At 42.8% G+C, this 16529-nt stretch overlaps 1 protein-coding gene across 1 annotated transcript; it reads right to left on the reverse strand.

Annotated features, from left to right (window-relative positions):
• Nucleotides 1–7147: 7147 nt before the first annotated feature.
• Nucleotides 7148–13110, reverse strand: LOC106570891 (PR domain zinc finger protein 8). Its single transcript, XM_014143457.2, has 4 exons — nt 12859–13110; nt 10353–10577; nt 9364–9595; nt 7148–8959 (listed from the first exon to the last, which is right to left on the reverse strand). The coding sequence occupies exons 2-4, from the start codon at nt 10569–10571 to the stop codon at nt 7590–7592; spliced, it is 1821 nt and encodes a 606-aa protein (XP_013998932.1). The 5' UTR covers nt 10572–10577; nt 12859–13110; the 3' UTR covers nt 7148–7589.
• Between the last annotated feature and the right edge of the window lie 3419 nt (nt 13111–16529).

Raw genomic sequence — 16529 nt, forward strand, 5'->3', positions numbered from 1 at the left:
AGGCTAGTGGAGGCTGGGGGCACTAGTGGAGGCTAGGAGAGGCTAGGAGAGACTAGGAGAGGCTAGGAGAGACTAGGAGAGGCTAGTGGAGGCTAGGAGAGCCTAGGAGAGCCTAGGAGAGTCTAGGAGAGGGAGGGCTGTTTGAAATGGATACTTCTGAACCAAGGTTTTCTTTCACAGCCTTGTTAGCTAGCTCATCTAAGGTTTGTGCCACTATGCAATGCCTGTAAATGTCCAGCTGTTTTGATCTGGCAAGACTACGTGTTAAAAGTGATTTATTCTAAGTTGTTTATTCGATTAGACTCCATACAATGAGTCCACTTAGATTTATCAATCAGATTCTTAGTTGTTTGTTCTGTGCAGGTGTTACACACACCGTAAAGTTAGGTCATAATTTTCTATTAGGTTTAACGGTCAGCTAAAACATTAGACAGACAGACAGACAGACAGACAGACAGACAGACAGACAGACAGACAGACAGACAGACAGACAGACAGACAGACAGACAGACAGACAGACAGACAGACAGACAGACAGACAGACAGACAGACAGACAGACTCATATTCCTGTAAAGCTTAGAGAGGATCTCATGTTAAATACTGTTGAAGTAATCTGGCTACAGGTTCATCTGCCTCAACTAAAGCCCATTCTAGTGGGAAGCTGCTATAGACCACCAAGTGTTAACAGTTAGTATCTGGATAATATGTTTGAAATGCTTGATAATGTATGTGATATCAACAGAGAGGTATATTTTCTGGGTTTCTGATTTCTGATTTAAATACTGACTGGCTCTCATCAAGCTGCCCACTCAGGAAAAAGCTTCAAACTGTAACCAGTGCCTGCAACCTGGTTCAGGTTGTCAGTCAACCTACCAGGGTAGTTACAAACAGCACAGGAATGAAATCATCAACATGTATTCATCACATCTTTACTAATGCTGCAGATATTTGCTTTAAAGCAGTATCCAGATCCATAGGATGTAGTGATCACAATATAGTAGCCATATCTAGGAAAACCAAAGTTCCAAAGGCTGAGACTAATATAGTGTATAAGAGGACATACAATAAGTTTTGTAGTGATTCATATGTTGATGATGTAAATAATATTTGCTGGTCTGTGGTGTGTAATGAGGAGCAACCAGATGCTGCACTTGACACATTTATGAAATTGCTTATTCCAGTTACTAATAAGCATAAACCCATTAATGAAATGACTGTAGAAACTGTTAAATCCCTGTGGATTGATGACGAATTGAACAATTGTATGGTTGAGAGAGATGAAGCAATAGGAATGGCAAATAAATCTGGCTGCACAACCGATTGGCAAACGTACTGCAAATTGAGAAATCATGTGACTAAACTGAATAAAAAGAAGAAGAAACTAAACTATGAAAGAACGATAAATGACATAAAGAATGATAGTAAAAAGCTTTGGAGCTCCTTAAAATACATTTTGGGCAAAAAGGCAAACTCAGCTCCATCATTCATTGAATCAGATGGCTCATTTATCACAAAACCCACCGACGCTGACAATTACTTGAATTCATTTTTCATTGTCAAGATTAGCAAATTTAGGCATTACATGCCAGCAACAAGCATTGACACTGCACATCCAAGTATAACTGATCAAATTATGAAAGACAAGCACTGTAATTTTGAATTCCGTAATGTAAAGTGTGGAAGAGGTGAAAACATTATTGTTGTCTATCAACAATGACAAGCCACCGGGGTCTGACAACTTGGATGGAAAATTACTGAGGATAATAGCGGACGATATTATCACTCCTATTTACCACATCTTCAATTTAAGCCTACCAGAAAGTGTGTGCCCTCAGGCCCGGGGGGAAGCTAAAATAATTCCACAAACCAAGAATAGTAAAGCCCCCTTTACTGGCTCAAACAGTCGACCAATCAGCCTGTTACCAACCCATAGTAAACTTCTGGAAAAAATTGTGTTTGACCAGATACAATGCTATTTTACAGTAAACAAATTGACAACAGACTTTCAGCACGCTTATAGGGAAGGACATTCAACAAGCACAGCACTTACACAAATGACTGATGATTAGCAATGAGAAATTGATGATAAAATGAATGTGGGGCTGTTTTGTTAGACTTCAGCGCGGATTTTGACATTATCGATCATAGTCTGCTGCTGGAAAAATGTATGTGCTATGGCTTTACACCCCCTGCTATATTATGGAAGCCACTCCAACATAATCCAGAGCGATTTACAGTAGTGAATGCATACATTTCATACATTTTTTTCCCCGTACTGGTCCCCCGTGGGAATCGAACCCACAACCCTGGCGTTGCAAACACGCTCTACCAACTGAGCCACATGGGAGAGAGGAGGTATGGGGAGAGTGAGGCATGGGGAGAGGGAGGCATGGAGAGAGTGAGGCATGGGGAGAGGGAGGCATGGAGAGAGTGAGGCATGGGGGATAGGGAAACATGGGGAGAGGAGGCATGGAGGAGAGGGAGAGGGAGGCATGAGGGAGAGGGAGGCATGGGGAGAGGGAGGTATGGTGAGAGGAGGCATGGGGAGAGGAGGCATGGAGGAGAGGGAGAGGGAGGCATGGGGAGAGGAGGAATGGGGAGAGGAGGCATGGGGAGAGGGAGGTATAGAGAGAGGAGGCATGGGGAGAGGAGGCATGGAGGAGAGGGGGCATGGTGAGAGGAGGCATGGGGAGAGGGAGACATGAGGGAGAGGGAGGTATGGAGGAGAGGGAGGCATGGGGAGAGGGAGGCATGGGGGAGAGGGAGGCATGGGGAGAGGGAGGTATGGAGGAGAGGGAGGCATGGGGAGAGGGAGGCATGGGGAGAGGGAGGTATGGAGGAGAGGGAGGCATGGGGAGAGGGAGGCATGGGGAGAGGGAGGCATGGGGAGAGGGAGGTATGGAGGAGAGGGAGGCATGGGGAGAGGGAGGCATGGAGGAGAGGAAGGCATGGAGGAGAGGGAGGCATGGGGAGAGGGAGGCATGGGGAGAGGGAGAAATGGGTGAGAGGGCGGTAAGGGGGAGAGGAGGGCTTGGGAGACATGGGGAGAGGGGGGGTATGGAGGAGAGGAGGCATGAGGGAGGCATGGGGAGAGGGAGGCATGGAGGAGAGGCAGGCATGGGGAGAGGGAGGTATGGAGGAGAGGGAGGTATGGAGGAGAGGGAGAGGGAGGCATGGGAGAGGAAGAAATGGGTGAGAGGGCGGTAAGGGGGAGAGGAGGGCTTGGGGGAGAGGGAGGTATGGAGGAGAGGGAGGCATGGGGAGAGGGAGGCATGGAGGAGAGGAAGGCATGGAGGAGAGGGAGGCATGGGGAGAGGGAGGCATGGAGGAGAGGAAGGCATGGAGGAGAGGGAGGCATGGGGAGAGGGAGGCATGGGGAGAGGGAGAAATGGGTGAGAGGGCGGTAAGGGGGAGAGGAGGGCTTGGGGGAGAGGGAGGCATGGGGAGAGGGAGACATGGGGAGAGGGGGGGTATGGAGGAGAGGAGGCATGAGGGAGGCATGGGGAGAGGGAGGCATGGGGAGAGGGAGGTATGGAGGAGAGGGAGAGGGAGGCATGGGGAGAGGAAGAAATGGGTGAGAGGGCGGTAAGGGGGAGAGGAGGGCTTGGGGGAGAGGGAGGCATGGGGAGAGGGAGACATGGGGAGAGGGGGGTATGGAGGAGAGGAGGCATGAGGGAGAGGGAGGCATGGGGAGAGGAGGCATGGGGAGAGGGAGACATGGGGAGAGGGAGACATGGGGAGAGGGGGTATGGAGGAGAAGAGGCATGAGGGAGAGGCGGCATGGGGAGAGGGAGACATGGGGAGAGGGAGGTATGGAGGAGAGGAGGCATGAGGGAGAGGGAGGCATGAGGGAGAGGGAGGCATGGGGATAGTGCCTTAGACCGCTGCGCCACTCGTGAGCCCACAAAACATGTGCACTTTATGACATAATATGAAAATGAGGTGAAATTAAAAGAATGATTCATAAAAAAAATTTATTACCAAGTTACACTTTTCAAAAAGCACCGAATTGGTGGAAGGACCATAAAAGTACCCTACAGTGGAGTGTGCATACGCTCCATGCAGAGAGCTGCACAAAATGTTACCTGGGTCTACCACAATGACATATGATTGATTGGTATCCATAATGTGTATTTATTCAGCTGGAGAGTTATTTGTTGATGTGTGTTGAGGACTATGTTATGTCCACCTGATTCTGTGAGTGACTGCTAGATGAAATGGTGAATTCATCTGTCTACACTACAGCGTTTGAGGGCTCTGTGGTTTGACTTCTGCTGATGCATACTTGGTTGTAGTTCACATTATATCCGCTTGATGTCACTGTTGAGCTATATTTTAACGTTTCAGCGTATAGTTCAGTGTTTCTCATGGTGCGTCATTCTCTTCCCCGCAACTGTAAACGATAGATAGGCCTACATTTCTGCACAATGCAAATTAATGTATCCAAACAATTCTATTTAAATATTTTATGAACTTCAATAAAGGGTAGACCTGGGCTACATTTATTAGCCTTTGTGGCCTTTGTTTTACATTTGTTCATGATCGTAGTGTGAATAGTGTGAATAGCGTGCATGTGTTCTAGCTATCCACATACTGTAAAGGGAACTTCATTTCACTGTAAATCAATAGTCACCCCTAAAACACCAGGACTTGTGACTTCACATAGAATTATAGATTTGATTCTAATGCAACGGATTAATTATATCCACATAATGAGATGTAGCCAGTAGGACTTTTATTGGCTTACGGGAAAGGGAAGGTATAGGACTACTGGGTTACGAAGAAAAACTTCCTCATGTAGTGGTTTATTTATTTATATTTATATTTGATCAAATTGAAATGATTTTATTCATCCGAAATATTTGCAGGGTTGCTGATATTCTGTGGATATAACAATACATATGTCATTGGCAGGCGTATTAGACGGTGAATGCAACCGTAATGTTAATGGGAATTTTCTTTTATTTCATAGAAAGAGTACAGCTTTTATTGGCCGTGCGAATAAATATGTGAAGGAGTTTGAGAGGGAAAGAGCCTTTAGAATGCGATGCCAAGATATTTGATTTCATTATGTGGTAGTGGCGTTGGAGACCATCTAATCACCTGTCTTGGAAAACGCTTGAACACCTTATTTAACTTGATCGGATATGTTGTAGTATTTGTAAGCTATTACACGAAATATAATAATTCTGTAGGCCTAACGGTATGTGAAAACATGTAGAGTTGCAGCGCACTCATTTCCGTAATGATTTTCGGTTATTAAAACAGATATCACACCAGCATCTACAAGTAAACAGGAAAACTATTTTATTTTTGGTGAAATATTACCACTACTAATACTAATACTAATAGTAATAATAATAATAATACGTATTAGTATTATTACTCATAACAGTAAGTAGTGATATTACTAGGCCAATCTTTAGTCTCGCTTGGTCAGAGAAATTCGACAATGCAGGCGTGTCATCTCTAATCCTCCTCTTGATGACAGAATACTGAATAGAAACACAAAACAGAGGTCACTACGTACATACTGGTGTATTTCTTGATAACGCGCTAGGCCTATACCCATGAAAACATGGTTATTTATGATTTTAATTGCCAAAAAAAAACTAACAAAAAATGTGTTTCATGCTACAAGATTTGTTTATGAGCTAGCACATCGTGTTAACGGCCCCATGTCTGTCATGTTAACCTTTCTTGTAAACAGTGAGCGATTGTTTGAGATGTTTATTATCTTATTTTTAACATTTTGGGATCGAATTTGGCCAGTTTTCACACCAAATCATAATTGCATACTTATCGGTTATGGGTTTATGTGGTTATGCCTTTGTCACACTGAAGTTTAAACCCTTATAATAAGAAATAATATTGATTAATATTCTATACATACCTGAAACTCAACTGCCTTATTCCCCCGCACATTGACTTCGTACCGGTACTCCTGGTATATAGCCTCGTTATTGTTATTTTATTGTGTTTGTATTTCCTTTTTTGTGTCCTAAAGTTTTATTACTTTTTAACTCTGCATTGTTGGGAAAGGGGCTATGAAGTTAGCGTTTCACGGTAAAGTCTACACCTGTTGTATTCGGCGCATAACAAAATAAAAATGTAATTTCTTTAAGTTGTTATTTTGTATAAACACAAGGTTCCACACACATAGATGAAAATAAAGCTATTTTATTGTCAAAGCATTCAACATGATTCAGATAAACTATCAAGTAGTACATTTCACTAATTTCAGCGTGAAGGACAAAACCCTGAAACTATTCCCCACTGACACAAAATATTACACTTTGTATTTCAAACAAACAAAAAAAAACATGTATTTACATTGTACCTGTATAATCTTCATCTTATTTATATCGACTGTCATTACACATGCGCTCTGAAATATAGTCAGTCTGTCTGACGTCACATCCCCATTTGTGTCAATAATATTTAACCTTTAAAGTGAACATGAAAAAAAAAGTTATTGAATACTAAACCATGTAATGTAACTATTTTTTATTATCATTTTCTATATATGTATTTATATCATATAAAATACAACTTACTGTACATTTAAATTACACATATTCTTATCTTCCCTTATTTCCCAAATTGTAAGTGCTTCATAAGATAAATAGAGTCCTTTCTCAAAGTCAAAAAATGCATTTGCATACACTCAAATAAAGAAACATGACATTTTGAAAAAGAAACAAAAAACAGACTGAAGGAAAAGAACAACTGTCTGTGTTGAAAGTGGAAACAAGTGCTCTGCTTAAGTGGTGTATATCCAGCCAGTCAGCCAGTCAGTCAGCCAGCCAGTCAGCCAGGCAGCCAGTCAGTCAGCCAGTCAGCCAGCCAGTCAGCCAGTCAGTCAGCCAGCCAGTCAGCCAGCCAGCAAGCCAGTCAGTCAGTCAGTCAGCCAGTCAGCCAGCCAGTCAGTCAGTCAGCCAGTCAGCCAGCCAGCCAGCCAGTCAGTCAGTCAGCCAGTCAGCCAGCCAGCCAGTCAGTCAGCCAGTCAGTCAGTCAGTCAGTCAGCCAGTCAGTCAGCCAGTCAGCCAGCCAGTCAGTCAGCCAGTCAGCCAGCCAGTCAGTCAGCCAGCCAGCCAGCCAGTCAGCCAGCCAGCCAGCCAGCCAGTCAGCCAGTCAGCCAGTCAGTCAGTCAGCCAGTCAGTCAGCTAGTCAGTCAGGCAGCCAGTCAGTCAGCCAGGCAGTCAGCCAGCCAGCCAGCCAGTCAGCCAGCCAGCCAGTCAGTAACTCAATGTCTGTTTACCAGAAGGTAAAAAGTTCCTCCCCATGGTCAATGATGTGATAACCTTTTCCCACTATAGTGCTGACCCAAACCGTACTGTGCTGACCTGGCTCGGGTATATTATCTTCCCATTGTCCTTTATGCTCTGTCCCAGTAACTTCATGGATGACCGAGCCATACTGTGCTGGCTCGGCTACAGTATTTTCTTTACACAGTGTCCTTTGCGGCAAAGGGTTCCTTCATCTGATGCAAGTCCGTAACCCAGCTCAGCTCAGCTTGGCTCAGTTCAGCTTGGCTCAGTTTAGCTTGGCCTAGCAGTGTGAAAACGGTTTGCTATTGATCTAAAGGTCAGTTGTGGGAGGTCATGTGACGCGAGAGGTGGTGCCTCTCCCTGAACGACTCGTTACAGATCGGACACTTGAGTTTCTCCTCGCGCCTCCTCTTGACCATCGGCTCCATGGCCAACTCCTTCTTGTGGTGCGACCTCATGTGGTACACCAGGTCAGAGGTCATCCTGAAGGAGGCGTTGCACTTGGCGCACCAGTTCTGGGCGGGCAGACACAGAGAGGTGAAGGAGGGGGGGAGTAAGGTTAATGCTGAGGGCATCTGCAGCTGGATGGGGCCCTGGCTCTTAGGCCAGAAGGCTGTGGCAGCAGCCGCTGCGTAGAGGAACGGGCTCTGCTTGGACATGGCGCCCGGCACGGGGCAGTTGGTGCTCAGCTCAGCACCGTGGAGTTTGGCGGCCAGGTGGTCTGCCTGGTAGAGTCTAGAGGAGGAGATGGTGTCGCCCACCGCCGGGTGGCAGTCCAGGAGTTTGGGCGTGGTCATGACCAGAGGTGAGATCTGGGAGAAGGAGGAGGTAGCGTGGCGGGAGGGTTGGCTGAATGCGCTTTTCCTCTCCCCACTATTCCCCCCTCCATGCTGGGCTACGGAGGTGAAGGCGCTCCCTAGCGGAGAGGCCTCCATGCGGGTCTGTGACTGGACAGGCTGAGTCTCCGATAGAACCTGCCTGATGTTGAGATGCTTCTCCTGGGGAGGGTTGCTGCCGGGGCTGGGACGACCTCCGTCCTTGTTCTCGGCGTTGGAGCTCTGTAGGTTTTTGGTGCTGCTGTTACCGTGCGTCTTTAGGCTCTGTGGAGACTTCTTGACCTCGGTGAAGGCACTGCGTTTACCCTCACCACCTGACTCAGTGGATCCTGACCCTGGTGGGGAGAACGTAGGCCCTCGTCGGTTCTCCTCCAGGCCGTATGCTCCCCGGTAGTTCTGTGCCGAGCTAGCCAGCTCCTCCTTAGACTTGAGGGACTGAGACAGACTCAGAGAGGCCCTGCTACCATCCCTGTCTCTCTCTCTATCCCTGTCCTCTACCTCTGAGAACTTCCTCTTCCCAGAGCTCTCGCTGCGTATCTCAGCCTCGCGGTCGCTGGGTGGGCTAGTCCGGCTGTTCTCTAGGTCCCTGGCCAGGTTATGGAAGTCTGTGGAGGGTTTGGCGTTGTCCCCCTCCGAGCGGCCCAGTTTAGGGCTTGCCCTGGTGGGTGTGGTAGTTGTTGGGTTGGGGTTAGGGCGCTCGGTGCTTGGCTCCTTACTGTGGACCTCCTCGTCCACATCGCCTGCTGCCATGCTCTGTAGTCTCTTGGTGCAGCGGAACCTCAGGTGGGCGAGGAAAGGAAACTCAAACTGAAAGCGCTGGTTGCAGTCAGGACACGAATAGGGAGCTGGCCCTGAAAATGGAGAGAAATAATGTCAATCATTCAGAAAGAAGCTCTGTAGTAGGATATCATCCTGAAAAACACCACTGTAATGTTTTGTTTTAGGACTATAAGCTACTGATTATTATAAATTATAAATAATAAATAGGCCTACAGAAGATTTATTACATGTATTTTTTTTAAACAAATTAATTGACCCTACAAGGAAATGAAACTGTGGGTGTAAGTGACAGGACGTGTACAATATGACCTAATTAAAGAATAACAGCGGGTTATTAATCTCTTGAACTTGAGCTTCAAATCAACAGTATTCCTCAAGTTTTGTTAAATGATGGATTATGCCGCAAAAGTGCAACGCAAACGTCTATATAGAAATAATAAGCCTAGTAGCAGATCATGCTGTAATTGCTACTCACCCTTGGTCTTGACCGGCGCTTTACCCGCGCTGAGCAGCAGCAGCTCAATCAGGTCTTTCCCGTACCAGACTAACAGCTCCTCGTCCTTCTCGATCCTCCGGAGAGACCGGTAGAACAGCTGACCGTTCTTCACGTAGGCCTCGAGGTTCTGCTCGTCCCGGTCCCGCGCCGACTGCACGAGCCGCAGCCACATCAAGCCCTCCGACGTGCTGTTGGCTGCTGACGTGTCCACCTGCGCGGTCAAACCGTGACAGAGAGCGAGGCAAATCCGTTAGTTGGACCCAAACGAGAAATCCGTGCGCCAGTATTCATTCTAACCGTTAAGCATAGGCTGTCCAATTTTTATTTTATTTTAAATAGGCTATTTTTCATGTGTTTTGGCTGTGGAACTATCAATATGCATTATACCTACATGCGATCTTGTAAGATAAGTCCTCAAATAGGTTCTAATCAAATGTCTAGCCAGACTATTTGCATTGCATCCTCTTCTACGCTGCTGCTACTCTCTGTTATTATCTCTGCATAGTCACTTTAATAACTCTACCTACATGTAAATATTACCTCAATTACCTCGACACCGGTGCCACCGCACATTGACTCTGTACCTGCTCTTTAATTATTTGTTACTTTTATCTCTTACTTTTTGCTGTTGTTGTATTTTCTTAAAACTGCATTGTTGGTTAAGGGCTTGTAAAGTAAGCATGTCACTGTAAGGTCTACTACACCTGTTGTATTCGGCGCATGTGACTAATAAAGTTTGATTTGATTTGAATATATATATTATACCGTGTCACACCGACGTCATGAGAAACAGAAATGTGAAACCATATTGTGTTATCTTCTTTGTGAAATGGGATCAATAATGATAAAAATCAACCACGGCAGACAATTTAATTCAGTCTGAAGAAGGAGACCGTAATAACATCTTAAATAAAGAATATTATCATCATTATCATTCTAGAAAAATCACAATATTTGTCATTCCTTACCCTGAATATGTAAGGTGCAGTTCGTTTGTCCGTTGACTTGAGGGCCACGAAGGCTATGCTGTCATACAACGACGTGTGGCTCAAAACACAAGGCCCGAAAATGGCATTTTCCGGAATGTCACATGTGGTGTAGACGCTGGTGAATATATCCGTTAGACACTGCTGCACGGCTTTGGCGTCGCCGTCCCAAACCAACCTCTGTGAGCTGGATTCCTCCATCGTTGACTGTTGGTTGCGAACAGAACAGACAAAGAGATAGAATGAATAAAGATACAATATAAAAATGTCTAGATGATAAAGAGGTCAAACAAATTGGCACTTCATGAGAGGGTTGGCTAAATGCATGTAGTCAGCTGTCATGGTCGAGCTGGACTAGGAAAGGGAATTTTTTTGTGGTCGTTTTAATTAATTGAAGTCTATTGTAGGATGAGAGTGGCCTATCAATTTCAAAGAGCACCATGGTTGGTTGCCTATTTTCCGCTGAAATTCCCAGATGCTGATGAAACAGCTGTTAATTGGGAGAAAATGAATCCACGGTCCTAAACCGGATATTAACAATGGTGTAAATAATGTTTTATAATTATGATAAACATAAACAACCAGAACATTAATACAATAAGGTTAATACAATGAATACATTATTACAAGCATTTCGCTACACCCGCAAAAACACCTGCTAATTATCTGTATGTGAGCAATAAAGATTTGATTTGATTTGATAATATACAAAAATAACCCAATATCAATGTAATGATAATAATGACATTGATACTAATATATTATCAGTGTCTCTAAATTATTATTGTTTATAGGTCTAACATTAATTATATTTGGTAGAGATGTATTACTTCAATTAGGCGTATTATTATTATAACTACTATTATTACAAAGGCTTTACTATGCTGGATGTGCAAACTGGACTGTACATTCATCTCAAACCCTAATTTCTAAGTGTGTAACCTAATTATTTAAATTTAGCCTCTGGTAGAAGATGAAGAAGAAGAAAAAAAACGAGCAATGAGAAACGGTAAGGTCCGTATAAAATCGAAAGAGCATGTCGAATGGATTTGGAAGTGGACTGTCCAAGTCACCGGTTTCATGTCAGACAACCTTTCTACACGCGCTCCCAACGTATGTCCCCTCATTACCATAATCCACCACGTTCCCTCTCGAGACTGTAATTAAGGCAGCACGCAGAGTGTATTTACGGGTGACCAGTTTCTCTGGCCTCACTGAATTATGCAGCTGTGATCTACCTTTGCTTTGCCACTTGTTCAATTCAATTATGCGTATAGGCCGGTGTAAACACATCCGGTAGACACTTGCATGAATGCAACAACAACAAAAAAATAGCCGTGTGTGTCTAGATGAATATCTGGTAAATAATAATAACGATAACGATTCAACTTTTGTATTATCAAATTCATTTTATTTGTGCATGTTATTTTAATGTCATGTTATAGGCTAGGCCTATCTTAATTTTATGCACATATGCAAATGTTTTTATAATTGTTTTCTTCTAAATCGTGCTACCTTGTCTTAACGCCCCTTCACACTATAACACAAACCATGCGTCCAGATCTCAAGAGATTATGAACTAATACCTACTTAATAATATTTGTCATGTAATGATCATTTGTCATGTAAATATATAACGACAAAAAATGTTCTAAAATATTGAAACGTGTTGATACATTGAACATGCCTAAAAGACACCATATCTCGAGACGTGTTTCTCTCTTGTCCGCTGTCTGATGATGAATCATTTGTTTTCCATTCATTTGCTCACAGTGTCTGAGCCTAAAAGCAGAAAATGAACAGCTGTCTGCAACGCATATCAAACAAAATGCTCCTATTTCAATGACGCTTTATAGTGAAACATTATCATTCAAGAAACGTACCGGTCCTCGAACCAAAGTAACTTTTCTCTTCAGCTGCGTCGGTTGAGGGGAAATAGTTTGGAGCTATATCCTACGATCCTGTTCTCCTATTTAGTCGATTCTATATCAAAAACAATTTGAACAAAATGCAAACCTTCAACTAAAGATCACCGCTTGCAGAAAAGCAATTTTTCGCTCCATCTCCTATATAACCCAGTCTTTTGTGACTTTAAATGTCGCTCTCTCACAAGGGAAAGCCACACAAAAGGTCCAATGAATATGCATCTGAGCTAAATGAGAGAGAATAGCACCCGGAATGTATGCGCATCCATAAAACGGATGAGGCCAACCCATTCAACCTTCTGCCTTCTATTTCAGAGCGTGTTTTATTCCTATATCCGGGTGCCTTGTCAGTCTAAAAAACGGTCCTAAATCAACGCAAGAGCTGAATTGCCGATTGTCTGCTTGCCCCAACATCTGCGGAGCTCTGTCTCCGACACTACACCGTGCTCCATTGATGGGATGCTGACTTGGCTACTGCTTTGTGGCGGTGCCTGCCTGTCTTTCTGTCGCTGCAAAACAAACCCTCTATTAAGCGCATACAAATACAGCCTCTGGCTACGTACCTTTTTTTTGGACAATAAATAATAATCCACCAAAGTGATGCTGGAATGAATATGCCGCCTTGGAGAGCAGGTTTCGATGCGTCCTCCGCGTCAGTACATGTCCCTGTGTGGTCGTTTGAAAGTGACAGTGGTGCGGCTGATATCGCCCTTTGCTGAGAGGCAGAGAGAGAGAGAGAGAGAGAGAGAGAGAGAGAGAGAGTGAGCAGGGAGAGAAAGAGAAAGAGATGCGTGCAGAAGTGGCGCGATGCACTAGCTGACTGGCACACACACACACTTTTTGTTTGCAGCACATAATCTACCCAATGAGGCGTGTCACTCACCGTCTCCTCCCTTTAACTCTTTACTGGCCGACTGTCATTTGATGAGATTTACAGGCTACTGCTTCAGCCTCTTGTCATAACCTCCCAGAGCGCCTTTTCTGTTGTTGTAGTTATTATTATACGGTTGTTTCAGTTTGCGCGAGCACAACATGAAGCCGTTCATAAAATATTTATTAAGGACTTTTAAACCGATTGACTCTGAAAGTAGGGTTGTGTTTTTTTCTACCAAATTGTCCGCAAACAATGGATTGTAGCTACACTTCAGCCCTATTACTCATGTTGAGGTTTTATTAGGGCTTACTATAATTATTTATTATTTATTTATTTTTATTGGCCTATTATTATTATTATTATTATTACTATATGACTAGCTTATTGAAGTTCAATTAAAGTCAGCAATATGGACGTCCCGTGAATGATATGGATATCAATATCATTCCGTGTCCTTATCATTACTAGAGTCTGAAGTTTCCACAGCTCCGTACGGCACTTTGCCCTGTAGGGAGGCGGGAGCCTAGTGGACACCTGCCTGGCCGGCGCCCAGCGTCCGGAGGAAAATCCGGGCTTCGTCGTTATGGAGACGGTGGGGAAGACGGTAGAGCCGTTCCACCGCTGGGCCAACCGACTGATGATCAGCTGTGTTAGAGAAAGCGGTTTAAGGTCAGGCTATAGTGAGTAGCCTCACAGTAATATGTGATTTACTTTCTGTTGTTGTCATGTCCTATGACTGGTTCATTTGTGGGACGTCAGCGGTTCATTTGCATTCCCTGGCCCGAAAGGTTTTTTTTTTAAACCAGCTAATCTCAACAGAGGAAAGAGCAGCAACCTGCAAAACTCTGGTGGTCTGAACGAAGATGTTACATTTAGTAATTTAGTGACATCTTAATATGTGTCAGGTAACTAAAGCAACGACGTTTCATGATTTTAGATCACTGCCTTCAGCGCTAGGCTAAATACTTCCGCCGTAGATCCCAAAGTTTCAGAAGTTGTCCGAATTAATTGACCAGAAATAATTAACTTAAGAGCATCCATCCTTCCATCCATCCTTCCATCCATCCTTCCATCTTTCCATCCATCCAACCTTCCGTGCATTTAAGTCTTTAGGTAGTTACTACGCACATGAGCTCATGAAACACAGTCTACATTTTCAAGCTTTATCTTAACAGAACAAAGGTTGTAAGGAAATCATATTGCGCATTCATATCCATAGCAGGCGCACAACCGTATTCTAATGTCTAAAACTATTCTATTATGTCGTGTTATAATTTATTATTCTATTCTATTCTGTTATGTTCTATTCTATTCTATTCTGTTCTATCTGCTCTATTCTGTTTTGTTCTATTCTGTTCTATTCTATTCTGTTTTGTTCTATTCTATTCTGTTCTATTCTGTTCTGTTCTGTTTTGTTCTATTCTGTTCTGCTCTATTCTATTCTGTTCTATTCTGTTTTGTTCTATTCTACTCTGTTCTGTTCTGTTCTATTCTATTCTGTTCTATTCTATTCTGTTATGTTCTATTCTGTTCTATTCTGTTCTATTCTGTTCTATTCTGTTTTGTTCTATTCTATTCTATTCTGTTCTGTTCTATTCTGTTCTGTTCTATTCTGTTTTGTTCTATTCTGTTCTGTTCTGTTCTGTTCTGTTCTATTCTGTTCTATTCTGTTCTATTCTGTTTTGTCCTATTCTGTTCTGTTCTATTCTATTCTGTTCTATTCTGTTTTGTTCTATTGTGTTCTATTCTGTTATATTCTGATTTGTTCTATTCTGTTCTATTCTGTTCTATTCTGTTCTATTCTGTTTTGTCCTATTCTGTTCTGTTCTATTCTATTCTGTTCTATTCTGTTTTGTTCTATTGTGTTCTATTCTGTTCTATTCTGATTTGTTCTATTCTGTTCTATTCTGTTTTGTTCTATTCTATTCTGTTCTATTCTATTCTGTTATGTTCTATTCTGTTCTATTCTATTCTGTTTTGTTCTATTCTGTTCTATTCTGTTCTGTTCTGTTCTATTCTGTTCTATTCTGTTCTATTCTGTTCTATTCTGTTTTGTTCTATTCTATTCTATTCTGTTCTATTCTATTCTGTTCTATTCTGTTTTGTTCTATTCTGTTCTATTCTATTCTGTTCTATTCTGTTTTGTTCTATTCTGTTCTGTTCTATTCTATTCTATTCTGTTTTGTTCTACTCTGTTCTGTTGTGTTCTATTCTGTTCTGTTCTGTTCTATTCTGATTTGTTCTATTCTGTTCTATTCTGTTCTATTCTGTTTTGTTCTATTCTATTCTGTTCTATTCTATTCTATTCTGTTCTATTCTGTTTTGTTCTATTCTGTTCTGTTCTATTCTGTTCTGTTCTGTTCTATTCTATTCTGTTCTATTCTGTTTCTGTTCTATTCTGTTCTGTTTTGTTCTGTCTGTTCTATTCTATTCTATTCTGTTCTATTCTATTCTATTCTGTTATGTTCTATTCTGTTATGTTCTATTCTGTTCTATTCTGTTCTGTTCTATTCTGTTTTGTTCTATTCTGTTCTATTCTGTTTTCTTCTGTTCTTTTCTATTCTATTCTATTGTTGCATTTCTGTATTTTGAGAGCATGTGGTTTCAATCTGGTTGTAAGCCTGATGAATTCCGGGGCAAGGTAATTGATGAGAGCATTGGTTTGGAAGGAGTAATTTCATGTGATGTACAGTAAGTTCACCAGGAACTAACTCTAACCCTACAGCTGATGAGGCAGAGGTGGCACTGTCATACAACTAATGTGAAGAAAATGTACTGGAGCCCACAGTGATATTACGTTCTATTCATTCTGCCCCAATGTATATGAACAAATCCTTAAACCAATCATTGAACAAATAATGGTTAAAACAAAATTCAGATAGGGCTAGTAACCAAAGCAGTCTCAGGGTAGCTGAAGCTGGCTTCAGTGTGAAGATATGTTGATGCTACAGTTGTTGCTCTCCAGCCTTTATTTAACATGGCATAACAATATCCTAGCTGACAAACAAACGGGTACGTCAAAACTTAAAGCATCCTACTGCATGATGCATGAAACATACTGCAATTTGTATTGGTCCGTTCACCAAATCAGCTCTACTGGCTGGTGAACTCAAGAGTAAAGAGTGCTGATTCAGGATCAGATCCCTCACGTCCATGTAGTCTTAGTCATTATAATGTAGAAGTCGAGACTGATCTTAGATCAGTGCTACAACTCTGAGAAACTTTTTGAATTTGGCTCAGACTTAGTAACACAAGCTAATGTCTGAAGACAGCGGTGGTGTAAAATGCTGTATGTCATGTTGCCTAGACAATGGTGTCATAAACAGATTTAGAATACAGCTCTGATGATGTAGCTCCTTC

The sequence above is a fragment of the Salmo salar genome, chromosome ssa15 (genome assembly GCF_905237065.1).
Source record: "Salmo salar chromosome ssa15, Ssal_v3.1, whole genome shotgun sequence".
Taxonomy (NCBI): domain Eukaryota; kingdom Metazoa; phylum Chordata; class Actinopteri; order Salmoniformes; family Salmonidae; genus Salmo; species Salmo salar.